General features: G+C 50.0%; 2 protein-coding genes across 2 annotated transcripts in view; one reads left to right on the forward strand and one right to left on the reverse strand.

Moving 5' to 3' along the window:
- CYP4F22 (cytochrome P450 family 4 subfamily F member 22) overlaps nt 1-15372 on the reverse strand; it is an 84616-nt gene that overhangs the window by 41718 nt on the left and 27526 nt on the right. The gene's annotated exons all lie outside the window — the stretch shown is intronic.
- On the forward strand, nt 9042-14552 carry PGLYRP2 (peptidoglycan recognition protein 2). The gene is made up of 5 exons (XM_080799002.1): nt 9042-9184; nt 10343-11470; nt 12315-12525; nt 13080-13377; nt 14431-14552. Exons 1-5 carry the CDS (start codon nt 9121-9123, stop codon nt 14518-14520), a joined length of 1791 nt encoding a protein of 596 aa, XP_080655128.1. The 5' UTR covers nt 9042-9120; the 3' UTR covers nt 14521-14552.

Below are 15372 nucleotides of genomic sequence, written 5' to 3' on the forward strand. Positions count from 1 at the left end.
CGGGTAAGCAAAATGTCCTATGTACACACAATGGCATGTCATTCAGCTGTAAAAAGGATCAGAGCCCTGACACACACCACGAAGATGAACCCCAGAAACATTACACTGAATGAAAGAAGCCAGTCACCAAAGTCACGTAATGTGTGATCCCTTTTATATGGAATGTCCAGAATAGGTCATTCTTAGAGACAAAAAGCAGAGCAGTGGTTGGCAGAGGCTGAGGGGAGGGGAAATGGGAAGTGATTACGTAATCCGTACAGAGTTTCCGTCGGGGGTGATGAAAATGTTCTGGAACCAGATAGAGGTGATGGTTGCACAACACTGCAAATGTACTAAATGCCCCAGAACTATTCTCTTTAAAGTGATTGCTTTTACATTACATGAATTTCGCCACAATAAATACATGGTAAATAAATAAATAGTGGGAAGCGGGTTGATACAATTTTATATCACTGATTCCTTTGCTAAGGCCATGAGATAAACACATTATTATTGCTGTTTTAGAGTTAGAGAAATCAAGAAACAGAGAGGGGAGGTGCTCTACCTAGGGAGTGGGGAAGACTGAATGGGACGTGGGGTCTCCCTTGACCTCAAGCAGGTCCCACTCCTCTGCCTGGGAGCCAAGCAGGTGAGAGACACCCACACCGAGTTTACCATCCTTGAGTACAGGTGACTCAGCCAGAGGGCAGACTGCAGAACCCAGGATATTGGCCAGCTTGACCTGGTTCTTTTTTCCTGGCCCAGGAGGAGACAGCAAGGGAGGCCCAGGGCCAAAGGGCTGTCCTTTGTTCAGAGAGAAAACCTGTTATTATCACCTCTCTATGCCCAGTCACATGGCAAATGCCCTAAGAAGACTCAACCCTGCAGCCAGCCCTCTAGAAGCTCCCAGTCTGGAGAGTACATTGTTGGACACAGACACTCCCAACAGCTCAGTATCAGGGCTCAGCCAAAGAAAGGAGCCTGGAGCTGGAAAAGCCAAGAGGAGAGAGCCAGAGGAGAAGGGAAGTCCTCCTGGAAACTGGGATATTGGAGATAGGTCTTGAAGAATGTATAGGAGTCCACCAGATCAAATGAAAAAGTTTTACTAGTGGGAAAGCAAAGAGATATAAGCCCTGGGGAGGAGAAATTGGCAATATCTGGCAAAATTGTATGCTCATTTATCCACTTAGGGGAATATATCCCAAAAGTCCCTTGCAAAACTAAGAAAAAGATAAATGAACATGGCTTTTCACAACAGCACTATTGAAAATATCAAAATATAGGGGCGCCTGAGTGGCTCAGTGGGTTAAGCCTCTGCCTTCAGCTCAGGTCATGATCCCAGGGTCCTGGGATCGAGCCCCACATCGGGCTCTCTGCTCAGCAGGGAGCCTGCTTCCTCCTCTCTCTCTGTCTGCTTCTCTGCCTACTTGTGATCTCTGTCTGTCAAATAAATAAATTGTAAAAAATCTTAAAAAAAAATATCAAAATATCAAAAATATCAAAATGCTGGAGCACCTGGGTGGCTCAGGTGGTAAAGCACCTGCCTTTGGCTCCGATCAGGATCTCAGGGTCCTGGGATCGAGGCCAGTGTTGGGCTCCCTGCTCAGCAGCACAATCTGCTTCTCCCCCTCCCCCTGCTCATGCTCTCTCTCTCTCACTCAATCTTTCAAGTAAATACATAAATGAAATCTTTTTAAAAACTATATCAGAAGACTGGAAATAGCCCATAAGCCCATCAATAGGGTATGGTTGAATAAACCAAGGCACAGCCACATGTTGGGATCCTATGCAGCAGTAAAAAGGAATGAGGATTATCTCTCTATTCTGGCATGAAGAGATCTCCAGGAAACAGTGTTAAGTGGAAAGAAATATATATTATATATACTAGTCACAGTTATATAGATATATAGTGTTTTTAAAATGGAACAATAGGGGTGTCCGGGTGGCTCAGTGGGTTAAATCCTCTGCCTTCAGCTCAGGTCATGATCTTAGGGTCCTGGGATCGAGCCCCGAATTGGACTCTCTGCTCAGCAGGGAGCCTGCTTCCCTTCCTCTCTCTCTCTGCCTGCCCCTCTGCCTACTGGTGATCTTTGTTTGTCAAATAAATAAATAAAATATTTTTTAAAGATAAATAAAATGGAACAATAGACCATGAAAAAATTATAAATGATTACCTGAGGAGGAGGGAAAGAACATGATGAAAGGTACATGAGTAGAAGCTAGATGTTTCTCTATATATCTTGTTTTGCAGATTTGACTTTAGAACCATGCAAATATCTCACATAATTCTAAGGCAATATTAGATTTAAAAAATAATCCCTTCACTTCATACCCATTAGGATGGCTATTATAAAAAAGAAAATAACAAATGTCAGCAAAAGGGTAGAGAAATTGGAACTCTTATGAACCACTAGTGGGAACGTAAAATGGGGCAGCCTCTGGGGAAAACAGTTTGGCAGGTTCTTAAGAAAATTAAACATACAATTACCACATCATCCAGCAATACCACTTCTGGGTATGTACCCAAAAGAAATGAAAGTGGGAACTCAACTCAAACAGATATTTGTACACTCACGTTCACAGCAGCACTACCCACAATAGCCCAGAGTGGAAACAATCCAAACCCTAGGCATGGGGCCTGCTTGGGATATTCTCTCCTCATTCTTTCTCTCCCTCTCACTCTGCCCCTCCACCGCCCCCCACCCGCTCACACCCACACCTTCTCTAACTTTCTCAAAAAAATTAATAAATCATTAAATACTTTAAAAATTAAAAAGAAAAAATGGTAGGGGATTTCCTACTTCTGTCCAGTGAAAAGTCCTAGAAACAACTAACCCAGTAGCCATAAGCACCTTTAGCACTTTGACTCCTATCTCTCAGTACCGCTTTCCAATCAAAGGAAGAAGGGATCCCTGGAGAAATGGTTGATTCTCAGGTTTGTGGCAGGAAATGTACAAGATATTCCTGAAATCTCTTGTTACATCGTAAAAAAAGAGTCATGTCAAAAGAACTCAGGAGTCAAAGTGAAGAGGCTCCCACTGGCCAAAGGAGGGATAATAATTTGATTATCAGTAATGATAAAAAAAAATACTTCACTGTATTCACACATTTCAGTAGTTTAAGTCCATGATTTTGTAAAGATATGGGGGGAGAGGGAAATCTCATTATCTACCTTTGGAGGATGTTAAGAAGCCCAGCAATGACTTTGAAAATGAGGGAAGGAAAGATATCAAGCATTTATCTTGTCTTTTCACGTGAATTGCACCACTGGGTAACCAAATGGTAGATGAGAAGATGTTTCTCTCTCCAAATGAATTCCAGCTAATAAATGAAGAAAGAATAAATCATCCCAATATCACTCTGTTGTAGCTGCTAATGGGTTAACAGGTCTAGGCGATGATCACCAATGGCAGAGAACGTCACAGAAGAGAGACAGGGGGTGGCAGTTATGGAAGAAATAAGATGGCTCGTGAGTTGACACGTGTCAGTTGGATGATGGGTACATACGGGGATTCATTATATAGTTCTCTCTACTTTTGAATATGTTTGAAATTTTCTGTTCAAAAAATAATGGTTAAAGCCCTTTGTGCTGTGTCATTCTCTCGAAGCAGGGTGACAACAGCTAGGAGCTGTCGTTTCTCAGTAAATATTCCCCAGGATGTGCCAACATCTGGCCCCATTTACCCCACACTCATTGTTGGCCTCTAGCATAGTGCCGAAGGCTGAACTCACGATTTCACTATAATATGTCCTGTCCTCGGTTACAAAACTCCCTCCTCACCAGTTTCAGTGCCAGGTGTTGAGAGATGAAATCTCACCTCTATTCTAAGATGTGACTGAACTCAACTTCTGCCCTCCAGGGACGGCGGAATCTCCCCAGCTGGAGGCTGTGGGGTCGTTGGCCCACACCAGCAACTTTTGTTTTCCCTTTGGCAAATTGGGTTTGACCAATTCTGGAGCTGGCCTGCCTAGCTTCAGTGATCTGGCTATGGTTCCAGGCTGGCTGAAAAGCCCAGCTGGCTCCTGTGGGGGGGGGCGGGCAAGGCCAGCAGGGAAGCCTTGGCTTGGACAAGTGCCCCAGATGTAGAAATAATTCATGCCTGTGAGTCCAGACTCATAGAGGAAGAAGGACTCGGGCCATCATAGATTATCCTGTGCGCTGGAGCTCTGCTGGGGAGGCTGGGCCAGTGGAGGGAGTGGGGGCAGAATCAACTCTACTCATCGCATGCTTTCCACATGCAAGGACGGTCCTCAGCACGTAGGACCACCTCATTTAGCTCCCAAAATAACCCTAGGAGGTTGGTACCATTCTCCCACTTTAGAGATAGACAAAATGAGAGTTAGAGATTAAACCACTTGCTCCAGCTAGTAAACAGCCGAGTGAGAATTTGAACTTGGGTTAACTGGCTCAGGAGAGATCAGCAAACTTTATTAAAAGTCCACACATAGGGGCGCCTGGGTGGCTCAGTGGGTTAAAGCCTCTGCCTTCGGCTCGGGTCATGATCCCAGGGTCCTGGGATGCAGCCCTGCATCGGGCTCTCTGCTCAGTGGGGAGCCTACTTCCCTTCCTCTCTCTCTGCCTGCCTCTCTGCCTGCTTGTGATCTCTGTCAAATAAATAAGTAAAATCTTTTTTAAAAAATTTTTTTAAAAATTCAGAAATAAAAAATAAAAAGTCCACATATATCTGACGGAAATGAAATCATTACTGCAAAGAGCTATCTGCACCCTCATATTCACTGCAGCATGGTTCACAATTGCCAAGACATGGAAATGATCGGAGAGTCCTTCAGTGAATGCACAGATTTTTTAAGAGGTGGCATATATATATATAATGGGGTATTAGTCAGCCATAAGAAAAAAAGAAGGAAATCCTACAACTAAATGGCAGTGAAGAGTGAAGAGGTTATCCTAAGGGAAATAAGCCAGACGAAGGCAAGTACTGTGTGTTCTCACTTATGTGTAGAACCTAAAAAAACAAATAACGTGACCTCATAGAAGAAGTAGAACAGTAGCTGCCGGGCGTTGAGGATGGGGAAATGGGCAGACGCTGGTCAAAGGGTACAAACTTCAAGATATATGATCAATAAGGTCTGAGGATCTAACGTACTGCATGGCGACTCCAGTTAACAGTACTGTGCTGTATACTTGAAAGTTGCTAAGAGTAGATTTTAAAAGTTCTCACCACAAAAACAAACAAACAAACAAACAAAGATAACTATGTGAGGTGATGGGATGTGTTAACTAACCTTATTGTGGTAAATATTTTGCAATATACATGTATCAAATCATCGTGTTGCACACCTTTAACTTTACACAGCGTTACATGTCAATTATATCTCCATAAAGCTGGGGGAGGGGGAAGCCGTGTAGGAAATATTTCAGTTTTGCAGGCCAGATGGTCTCTGCCACTAAAATTCAACTCTGCCATTACAGCATGAGGACAGTCATAGATAATATGTAAATGAATGGGGAGGATGTGTTCCTGTCATTTGTTTACATAAATTTGTTTATTCATATAAACAAATTGTGGCACATCCATACAATGGAATATTATTCGGCCATAAAAAGAGAATGACTCAGGGACGCCTGGGTGGCTCAGTTGGTTAAGCGTCTGCCCTTGGCTCAGATCATGATCTCAGGGTCCTGGGATCGAGTCCAATATCAGGGCTCCCAGCTAAGCTGGGAGCCTGCTTCTCTCTTTGTCTGCTGCTTCTCCTGCTTGTGCTCTCTCTCTTTCTCTCTGGCAAATAAATAAATAAAATCTTTTTTTAAAAAAAGAATGATTCATGATAAGAAGCGCTGATTCACACCACAACCCAGATGAACCTCAGAAACATTATCTTGAGTGAAAAAAACAGCCAGACACCAAAACTCACATAGTATCTGATCCCATGTATGTGAAACATCCAGAACAGGCAGAAAGCAGGTCCGTGTTTCCCAGAAGCTGGGGGATAGTGACAGTGACTGTGAGTGGGTACAGGGTCTTATTTCAGGGTGATAGAAATGTTCTGGAACTAGACAGAGATGATGACTGCACAACATTCTGAATATACTAAATGCCATAGAATTATAAACTTTTAAGTGGTTCCTTTTATATTAGGTGAATTTCACCTTGAAAAAGTCCCAAAAGCAAAAAAATACATCGTCTACAAAACAGACAGCCAGCCCATAGGCTGTCATTTGCAGACTCCTGCCCTACATCCTTCAACAAAACCCAGAGCTGAATAAAAAATTACAGACATATAAATAAAATCTTGGTTTTAAGCCCCGCACACTGCAGTTTTTATTATTAATAATTATTATTATCAGGGTCTTCATGATTATGCTTCTGCTACCAAAGTGAACATTATTAACTCTGATGTTGGCCCCAAGCCCAGTCTTGCCCCAAGTTCCTCTTCCTCTGGTCTCTGTCTATGATCCCACCTTCACTTCGGATCCAGGGCCCAGGACTCTGTCTGTCTGTCTGTGTCAATGCTACCTCCATTAGAGCTGTGCCTAGGCCCCAGATAATGACTGTTCTCTTGAGTATAGTGTCTGTCTGCAGCCTGGAGGGGCCTTGACCTACCCTGGCAGGTGGTCCTCATGAGGTATAAAGGAAGCAGGGGTGGGGACTGGTGATTCATCATGGGAATACCAGCCTTTCTGCTAACTCCCAGGCCCAGCCCAGACCAGGCACTTTGGTGTGTGGGTGCGTGTGTGTGTGTGTGTGTGCACGTGTGTTTCACAGCCTAATCCCCAGTTGACCCCACATCCTCAATCAGGCCTCTTGTGGACTCAGCAATCCCTCCCTGACACCCTTCTGGTCCCTGGCCTGTGCCAGGTACTTCTGGGCACCCTAAGAGGACTCAGCATCTCCCAGTTTGGGGGAGATAAAACTGGACATAGAAACTCCTAGCCCTGCACGGATGGGTCTGAGTCAAAGCGAGGCGCCTCAGGCTAGAGAGCCAGGATGGGTAAAGGGCAGAACCAGGAGTAATCCAGGAGGCTTCCTGGAGGAAGGGTCCACCTCAGGACACAAATCCCAGTCTCTAAGGGAAATGCTAGCCAGCCATGACATACCCCTGGCTTGAAATCTACCCAGCCTCTGCCACGAATTCCAAGGTTCAAAATGGAATCAAGGCTCTCTGGATGACTAGCCCAGGAGTTCTTGGGTGTGAAAGTCTGCAAACTTTCCCATGTGAATTACCCTGACCCTGACCCAGCCACAGGATAGTGGAAACATATTTTGCCCTTGGAGCACTCCCAAGGTTTCAGCTATGTGTCCTTGAGCAAGTTACTTAACCTCCCTGAGCTCACCTTCCTGCTGGGTAAAATGAGCATAAATGGATGGTGATATAAAACCAGAAGGGTCCTCTGGGGCTGCAATCAGTGGAGCCACAGAGGGACACTTCCGGGGTCCATGATGCCAAGGCAAGGTCATTCCCAGTCCAGGTGGACACTAGGTGGGGATCTCCTCAGTCACCCCTCCACATTCTGGGTAAAGCAAGCAAGGCACAAAGACAGGATCACAATTCCTAATGTTAACTTTTCCCTCTGGCCCTAGTATGCCTCAGGACAGGGCTGTTTCCTATCCTCTCTTTCTCTAAAAAGTTGATATTTTGTTTATAGTGGATTTTTTGCATTCACTTTGGTCTTTTGAAATATCGCATTAAGGGGCGCCTGGGTGGCTCAGTGGGTTAAAGCCTCTGCCTTTGGCTCAGGTCATGATCCCAGGGTCCTGGGATCGAGCCCTGCATCGGGCTCTCTGCTCAGCGGGGAGCCTGCTTCCTCCTGCCTCTCTGCCTACTTGTGATCTCTGTCTGTCAAATAAATAAATAAAATCTTTAAAAAAAAAAAAAAAGAAATATCGCATTAAAATATAACTTGATCAAAGATTTTCAGCACCACCTTAAATTTTGAACCCTAGGCAAATGCCTCCCTTCCTCACTCCACCCTCCCACCAGATGGACACACAGTCCAGGCAGAGCCCACCTCCCTTCCCCACTGCCCCTGTCCCCAAATCCTCGGAAACTGGGATTCAGAGATTCCCTTGGAATCCCCTGGAGAGTGGCCTCCGTTCCTTCCCTCCCCAGCACCTACTTCCTGAGTCCCCACTGTGGATGCTTGGTCCCCAGAGAGAGGACACTCTATAGCTGCAAAAACACCCCACCCCCTACCCCCTGGGGAATCCCAGACCTGGCTCAGCCTGGGCATTCCCAGGCCCGCCCAGGGCCCGCCCCATACTGAGTCCCCAGCCTGGTGGGTCTCCTGGAAACTCCCAAAGCTGGTTTCGGGGTGGGAGGCCCACAGTGAAGCAATTCACACCAAGCCCTAACCACTTGGAGCCCATCCCACCTGAGTCCGGAATAAAGGGGAGGCAGGTTCATTTCTGCAGGACTCACACACCTGCTTTGCACAGGAAAAGAGGAGGACCCCTCACTGTCAACCCAGGTGAGCCCAGAAGCCAGCTCCCGGGACAAAGTCAGGGTCCTGAATCCTCCGGCCCAATCCCTGCTCTCAGCTTCCTCTGCTTGCTTGGGACCAGGACCTGGAACTGCTGAGAGGTGACAGCTCCTGATCCCGGGGGCTCAGAGCAGGCCTCAGCAAACAATCTCTAGGCCCTGCACCCATCCTCTGCCTGAGCCTGAGGTGCTTACAGAAAAGAAGGCAGGAGGCGGTACCAACCCTAGGCCTCTCCTTCTGGAGAGCCAGTCTTACCAGTTTGGCGGGCACCTTAGAGTCCCCTCTGCTGGCCAGCTGCAGCTCCAGAACAATGATTACAGGAAGCGGGTAAGGTTTGCTGGACTGGCCTCAGTCTACCTCTCTTGGGAACGTGCAGGGTTTGTTGGACTCTAAACTACTTGGCCTCCAGGCCCCTCCTGGGATGGGCCTGGCCTGCTGACCTTTGACCTCAGCCTGGGAGGGACAGAATAGGATGGGGGAGCCCCTGAGATCCAGATGACCTTGACCTAGGGCACTCTGTTCCCATGCTCCCACTACCTCCCGCCCACAGCTCTGCAAGGGGCAGCCGTGTCATTCACCGCTGGACTTTGACAGTGGCCAAAGGCACCGTTCAGTTCTCTATGCCCATCCCCTTCCAGTTCTGCCAAGGTATCTGCTGAGGTCAACTGGATTTGTCCCTCAGAATCTGGAACCCTACGATGGCGGCCCAGGAGATCCTCTGGATCCTGCTCGGATTGCTGCTACGGCTGGAACCAGGGACAGGTGGGTCAGGAAGCAGAGAGCCCGGGGCCAGCACCCAGATCTGTAAGAGTGTACTACTGCCCCCTCTGTGTCCAGCCCTGTACAGGGTGAGGCTAGAGACCCAGGAGGCCCCCATCTCAAGGAATCTCCAATCTCCAGATGCTCCCGGTAGGGTCAGGACAGGAGCTGAGGGAAGGACTTGGGGCCGGAAGAGCAAAAATCAGTAGAGTTTCCTCAAAGTTTCCTAACTTTAGAAAGTTTGTTTATTTCATAAACATAGATTTCTTAAACATAAATTTAGGACAGGAAGAAGGGAAAAATTTTTTACTTGATGGAGAAACAGGAAAGGGCAGTTTAGGCAAAGAGAAGAACAAAGCTATAGAGGAATCATAGAGTGGACCATCTGGAGAAGAACCTGGATTCTGGACAGTGTAAGGAATAAGCTACCTGGGTTCAAATCCTGCCTCTGCCACTTTCTAGCTGTGTGACCCTGGGCAGATGATTCAGCCTCTCTGTTCTCATTAGGGTCGTTGCGAAGATTAGATGGATTAAGTTATATAACTCACCTAGAATGGTGCCTGGCACATAGTAAATGTTTAGTAAATGTTAGCTATCATCCAGCATCCCACCCAGCTCTGAGGCTAGCATTCTTGGGTTCTGGGTTCAGCCACTGACATTTCCATCACTGGGCACCGGTCCACTCTCTCCTCCCTCATCATCCTTAGGGACACTTTCCCCTCTAAAATCTCCCAAACTCCAATCCATCAAGAAAAACTGCCCATTTCCTCCTCAAAACACCTGGGAACCCTTCCCATTTTTGTGCATCCCACTGGCTTCGGCCATCTTCATCACTTACCCCCACACTGTCCCTCCTTCCCTACTCTAGCTTCCCCCAAATCTGTTCTTCACATGGTAGCCAAAGGAGCAATCTTAGAATACCAGCCAGGCCATGTCTCTCTCCTGCTCATGACCTGCCACAGCTCCCCAGTGCTCACTGATCGTCTAAGCTCCTTAACCGGTTCTCTGTGCCTCAGTGTCCTCATCTACACAAGGACAGTGGTGGGAGTCACAGGGTTGTCCAATGAAGATCTGGGGGCACTGAGAAAAATGTGGAAGCAGCAGGGGGTGGGAAACAGAGGGTGCTGGGTCACTGGGCTAATATTGTTCCTCCTCCTGCAGCCACACTGCCCCTGCTCATGGACTCTGTCATCCAGGCCCTGGCTGAGCTAGAGCAGAAGGTACCAGGCACCACTGCCAGCCACACTGCTTCTGCATTGCTGCTCTTTGCCCAGGACTCTGGCCTCCACGATGTCCTCCATCGCTTCCTGCTGGAGGGGCGGAACATCCAGGACACCAGGCTGGATCCCCAGCAACTGAGCCCAGAGTTTCAGAGCCTGACCAAGGACGTGGCCCAACATGGTATCCGGGGCAGGCAGGAATACGGAGTGGTGCTGGCACCTGATGGCTCTACAGTGGCTGTAGAGCCTCTTCTGGCGGGGCTGGAGGCCGGGCTACAAGGGAACAGAGTTGTCAACCTGCCCTTGGACAGCACAGCCGCTCCTCTGGATACTGGAGCTGCCTTTCCAGACACTGGAGCCATGGTTCCAGATGTAAGAGCCACATCCCCAAGATTCAGGGGTGCCCCCCCAGATGGGACCTCTACAGATGTTGGAGCTATGCCTCCAATTAATAGAGCCACGGATCTAGATGTCAAACCCACCTCTCCAGGTGTTAGATCTAGCTCTCCAGATGTCCCAGTCACTTCTCCAAATGTCCAAGCCTCCTTGCCAGGTGCCAAAGCCAAGTCCCTGACCACTGTGGACAGCCTCCTGATGGTCACCCTGGCCAGAGACCTGGGTCTGGCCTTCCTCCAGGGCCCCCAGACCTGGAGCCATTCAGGCCTAGGGACCGAGGGCTGCTGGGATCAGCTCTCTACCCCCCGTACCTTCACACTCTTAGACTCTGGGGCATCGCCAGTCACCATGGCTTTCCTCAATGGGGCCCTGGATGGGGCACTCCTTGGAGATTATCTAAGCCGAACCCCTGAGCCTCGGCCACCTCTCAGCCACCTGTTGAGCCAGTACTACGGAGCCGGGGTGGCTGGAGATTCAGGACTTCGCAGCAACTTCCGACGCCAGAACGCAGCTGCTCTGACCTCAGCCCCCACCTTGACGCAGCAGATATGGGGGGCCCTCATCCTGCTACAGAGGTTGGAGCCAACACACCCTCAGCTGCAGGGCATGAACCAAGAACAGCTGGCAGAGGTAGCCACCAATGCTACCAAGGAATTCACTGAGGCCTTCCTGGGTGAGAAGGGCCCCCAAGCCCCTGGGACCTCCCCCCTCACAGATACACTCTTAGCCTCGTGTGGTCAAGGGGATCCAGGACTGGAGGATTCCAGAGGGGGGAATGAGGGTTCAAGCTGGGAAGCCATGGCAGCTGCACAGGTAAGGAGAGGCCAGACTTGGGTCTTAAAGGATGAATAAATGTTCATCCAAAAAAAAAGAAGAAGAAGAAGAAGAAGAAGAAGAAGAAGAAGAAGAAGAAGAAGAAGAGTTTGGGAAGGTAGGGGGCATTCCAGAAGGTGGGCTCAGGACTCACAAAGGCACAGAGGTTCAAATGGAAGTTCAGCCATAACTCCTGTGCACCATTAGGGAAGTTGCTTCACTTCTCTGAACCTCACCTTCTTCAGTGAAGCCTGGGAAAATCATTGCTTCCTCTTGGACGCGCTGGCTGGTTTAAGAGAGATGAAGCAGGGAACGCAAGTAGCACACAATTAGAGTCCCACGAGACATGGAGGCTGAGATTCCTCTTTTTTCACTGTGGCTGTCCCTCCCTAGAACTCAGAGCAGAGTCAGCTGGAGAGGTTGGGTCCTGGATTGTAAAGGGCCTTAAAATAAGAGCTAAAATTCTTGGGGTTCATCCTCAAGGTGATGGGAAGCATAGCAGATATTCCAATAGGACTGAAATACTGTTAAATTCAGTGAAGTTAAAGCCCCGTGGAGGCCAGTGTGTGGTGCAAGATGGAAATGTCCTCAAATCTGGAGGAACTCTGGAGGGATGGTCCATATGTGTGCTCTAACGGGAGTGCAGGCAGGCGCCAGGCAGAGAAAGGCTGGCTGACCCCAGGCCCGGACTCCCTCCTCTGCAGGGTGCCCGGCCATCCACCCACGTTGCCGCTGGGGCGCCGCGCCCTATAGGGGTAGCCCCAGGCCGCTGCAGCTGCCCCTCAGGTTCTTGTATGTACATCACACATACGTGCCCGCGCCACCCTGCACGGATTTCGCGCACTGCGCCGCCGACATGCGCTCTATGCAGCGCTTCCACCAAGATACTCGGGGCTGGGACGACATCGGCTACAGGTAAACTGAGGCCCCGGGCTCGCGAACCTTCTAGGGTAGAGCCTGGGTGGGCGGAGCCTGATCGGGGACGGGGCTTGGACCGGAGCCAACGGGGCGAGGCGGAGGAGGAGCCTTGGCGGTGGGTGTGGTCAAATGGAGGCGGCGTGGCCTTGACTCTAGTCCCGGCTTCAGCACTGGGATTCTTGGGTCTGGGATAGCAACTAGGAAAGAAGGCAGGACCTGAGAAAGGAGCAAGACTTGTGTTAAGAGCCGGGTCTGGGACGGAGCATCGATGGAATAGGACCTAAGACAGAAAAGGTCTCTGAATTGGGCAGGAGCTGTACTTGAGACTGTGTGGAGGGGGCTGGGTAGAAAGGGGAGTGGCCAATGCTGACCGTCGGATAGTTTCTGCAGTGGCACTGCGGGAGTGGGAAGAGGATGGACGGGGCAGAGCCAGAGCGACCAGGCGGGACTTGGGTCGGAGGTGGCCCTTGGCTCAGGGGCAGAACTGGGGTAGATGAAAGGCGGGGCCTCGCTCACGCCAAGTGGTGCCTGCTTCCCCCTCCCGTCTACAGTTTCGTGATCGGCTCGGACGGCTACGTGTACGAGGGCCGCGGCTGGCACTGGGTGGGCGCGCACACGTTGGGCCATAACACTCGCGGCTTTGGCGTGGCCTTCGTGGGCAACTACACAGCCGAGCTGCCTGCGAAGGCTGCGCTTCACACCGTGCAGGACCTGCTCCCTGGCTGCGCAGTGCGCGCTGGCCTCCTGCGGCCCGACTACGCGCTGCTGGGCCACCGCCAGCTCGTGCGCACTGACTGCCCTGGGGACGCGCTCTTCAGCCTGCTGCGCACCTGGCCGCGTTTCGCGGCGGTGAGTAGGAGACCCCGCACTACCTCAGCCTGTGGCCCATCTTGCCGCACAAGTTCAGAGCGCAGCCCTGACCCCTGTCTGCCTGCCCAACCTCGACAGACCCCTGACTCCTTAGTGTGACCCCCAGGCCCACATAGCCTCAGCCAGGTTCCTGGCCCCCCTTGCAGTCACTCTATTTAGGCAACCTAGACCCAGACTTCAGTCATTCTACTTGCAACAGCCCCTACCCACCGTCCTCCGCCTGTACAGCTTCGGCTCAGCCCTGACCCAGCCAGCTCGTCCTTTACCCAGCCCCAACACCTCTGCCCTCCCAACCAAAGCATGAACCCTGACCCTACAGCACCCCTTCTGCCTACACAGCCTCACCCAGCCTAACCAACCTTGGCCTCACTCTTGTCCCCTAGCCAAAGGGCCCTCTATCCACACAACACTTAGACTGTGACCCTCTATGGAAAACCCCTTTGCCTGTGCAACCTCTGTCCAGTCCCTAACCCTTTGCTACAGTCCTCTGCCCCATCTCAGCCCGAGGATGCTTACTCAGCCCCAGCCTCCCTGAACCCCAATGACAGCTCTTATGACGGAGCAATCTATGTCCAGCCAGCATGACCTTGGCCTCATGATCCCACCCAGCCCCTGACCCCGATCACCAAAACATCGCTATATTCCCACCTGTACAATCTCATGTTACCTGCCCACTCCCTGTCTCACCTGTACACTGGCCAGCAATCAGCAACCCCCCCCCTCACTTAGGGTTCCCCATCCTCTTCCCTATCCATTGTCCCACGGTGACACAGGCAGGCCCCCATTCCCCAAGCCTCACACTCCCTTGTCCTTTCTTCTTTATTTTTTTTTAAGATTTTATTGATTTATTTGACAGGAAGAGTGAGAGAGCATAAGCAGAGGGAGGAGTGGAGGGAGAGGGAGAAGAGGCTCCCCACTGAGCAGGGAGCCCAATGCAGGGCTCCATCCCAGGACCCTGGGATCATGACCTGAGCTGAAGGGAGACACCTAACCATCTGAGCCACACACACTCCCCTCCCCTGTCTTTTCTAGAATGTGAAACCAAGAACGGCCAGGAGGGCCTCCAGGAGATCCAAAAAGGAGCCACCTCTGACGAACGTGCCAGCTGCAGACCTCCAATAAAGCGACGGTGGAAAGTCTGTATCTATGCATCATCTGTGTTTGCACATGTTGTCTTTTTTTTTTTAAGATTTTATTTATTAATTTGAGAGAGAGAATGAGTGGCAGGGAGGGACAGAGGGAGAGGGAGAAGCAGACTCCCATCTGAGCAGGAAGCCCGATGTGGGACTCAGTCCCAGGACCCTAAGATCATGACCTGAGCAGAAGGCAGACACTTAACCACCCAGGTGCCCTGCACACATTGTCTTAATTTGTGTTTGCCTAGAAGCAGACCAGAGACAAGAATTTCAGTTCAAGTAGTTTGGGAGGTAAAGGTGATCCCAGGACGTATCAGTTGGGGAATGAGGAAGAGGTAGGGAAGGGAAGGCAGCCAGGAATGGGTCCTTTATCAAGTAAGTTGGCACTGAGGGGACATGGAGCTCAATCCCGCTGGGTACCTCTGGGGGACAATAAGATACACACCTCAGAGTCATACTGATCCAAGGGAGCTGGAGTATTGATCCTCCAATCCTTGTCATCATTTGGTTAAGGGCTGATCTCCAGGAGGTATTAATTCTCCAGCACTTTGGGGCTGCGTATTGTATGGGGAGAGTAGACTCCCTCATCAGAGAAAGACCTCCAGCAAAAATGCAGGGAGGTGGGAGTGGATCAGTATTCAGTGAAGTGAGAAAGGCTCAGGGATACATCGGAACATGGGGAAACTCTACGTGTGGGAGTGAATGGATTGAGAGCAGCATGAAGGAGGCGGGCATATCTAAGGTGTGTGCATCTATGAGAACATGTCCAGCTCCAAGAAAAAAGGTCTTTGGCCCTCGTGGAAGGTCCTACTCCTTGGGACAGGTTATAGAATTTGTA

The sequence above is a fragment of the Martes martes genome (assembly GCF_963455335.1).
Source record: "Martes martes genome assembly, chromosome: 1".
In the NCBI taxonomy this organism is placed as follows: Eukaryota; Metazoa; Chordata; class Mammalia; order Carnivora; family Mustelidae; genus Martes; species Martes martes.

Bases quoted from the DNA above. Each gene is read 5' to 3' on its own strand.
- PGLYRP2 (XM_080799002.1), top strand. From the start codon at position 9,121: ATGGCGGCCCAGGAGATCCTCTGGATCCTGCTCGGATTGCTGCTACGG. The intron at 9,185-10,342 runs GTGGGTCAGGAA...CTCCTCCTGCAG, and splicing joins ACGGCTGGAACCAGGGACAG to CCACACTGCCCCTGCTCATG. The intron at 12,526-13,079 runs GTAAACTGAGGC...TCCCGTCTACAG, and splicing joins TGGGACGACATCGGCTACAG to TTTCGTGATCGGCTCGGACG.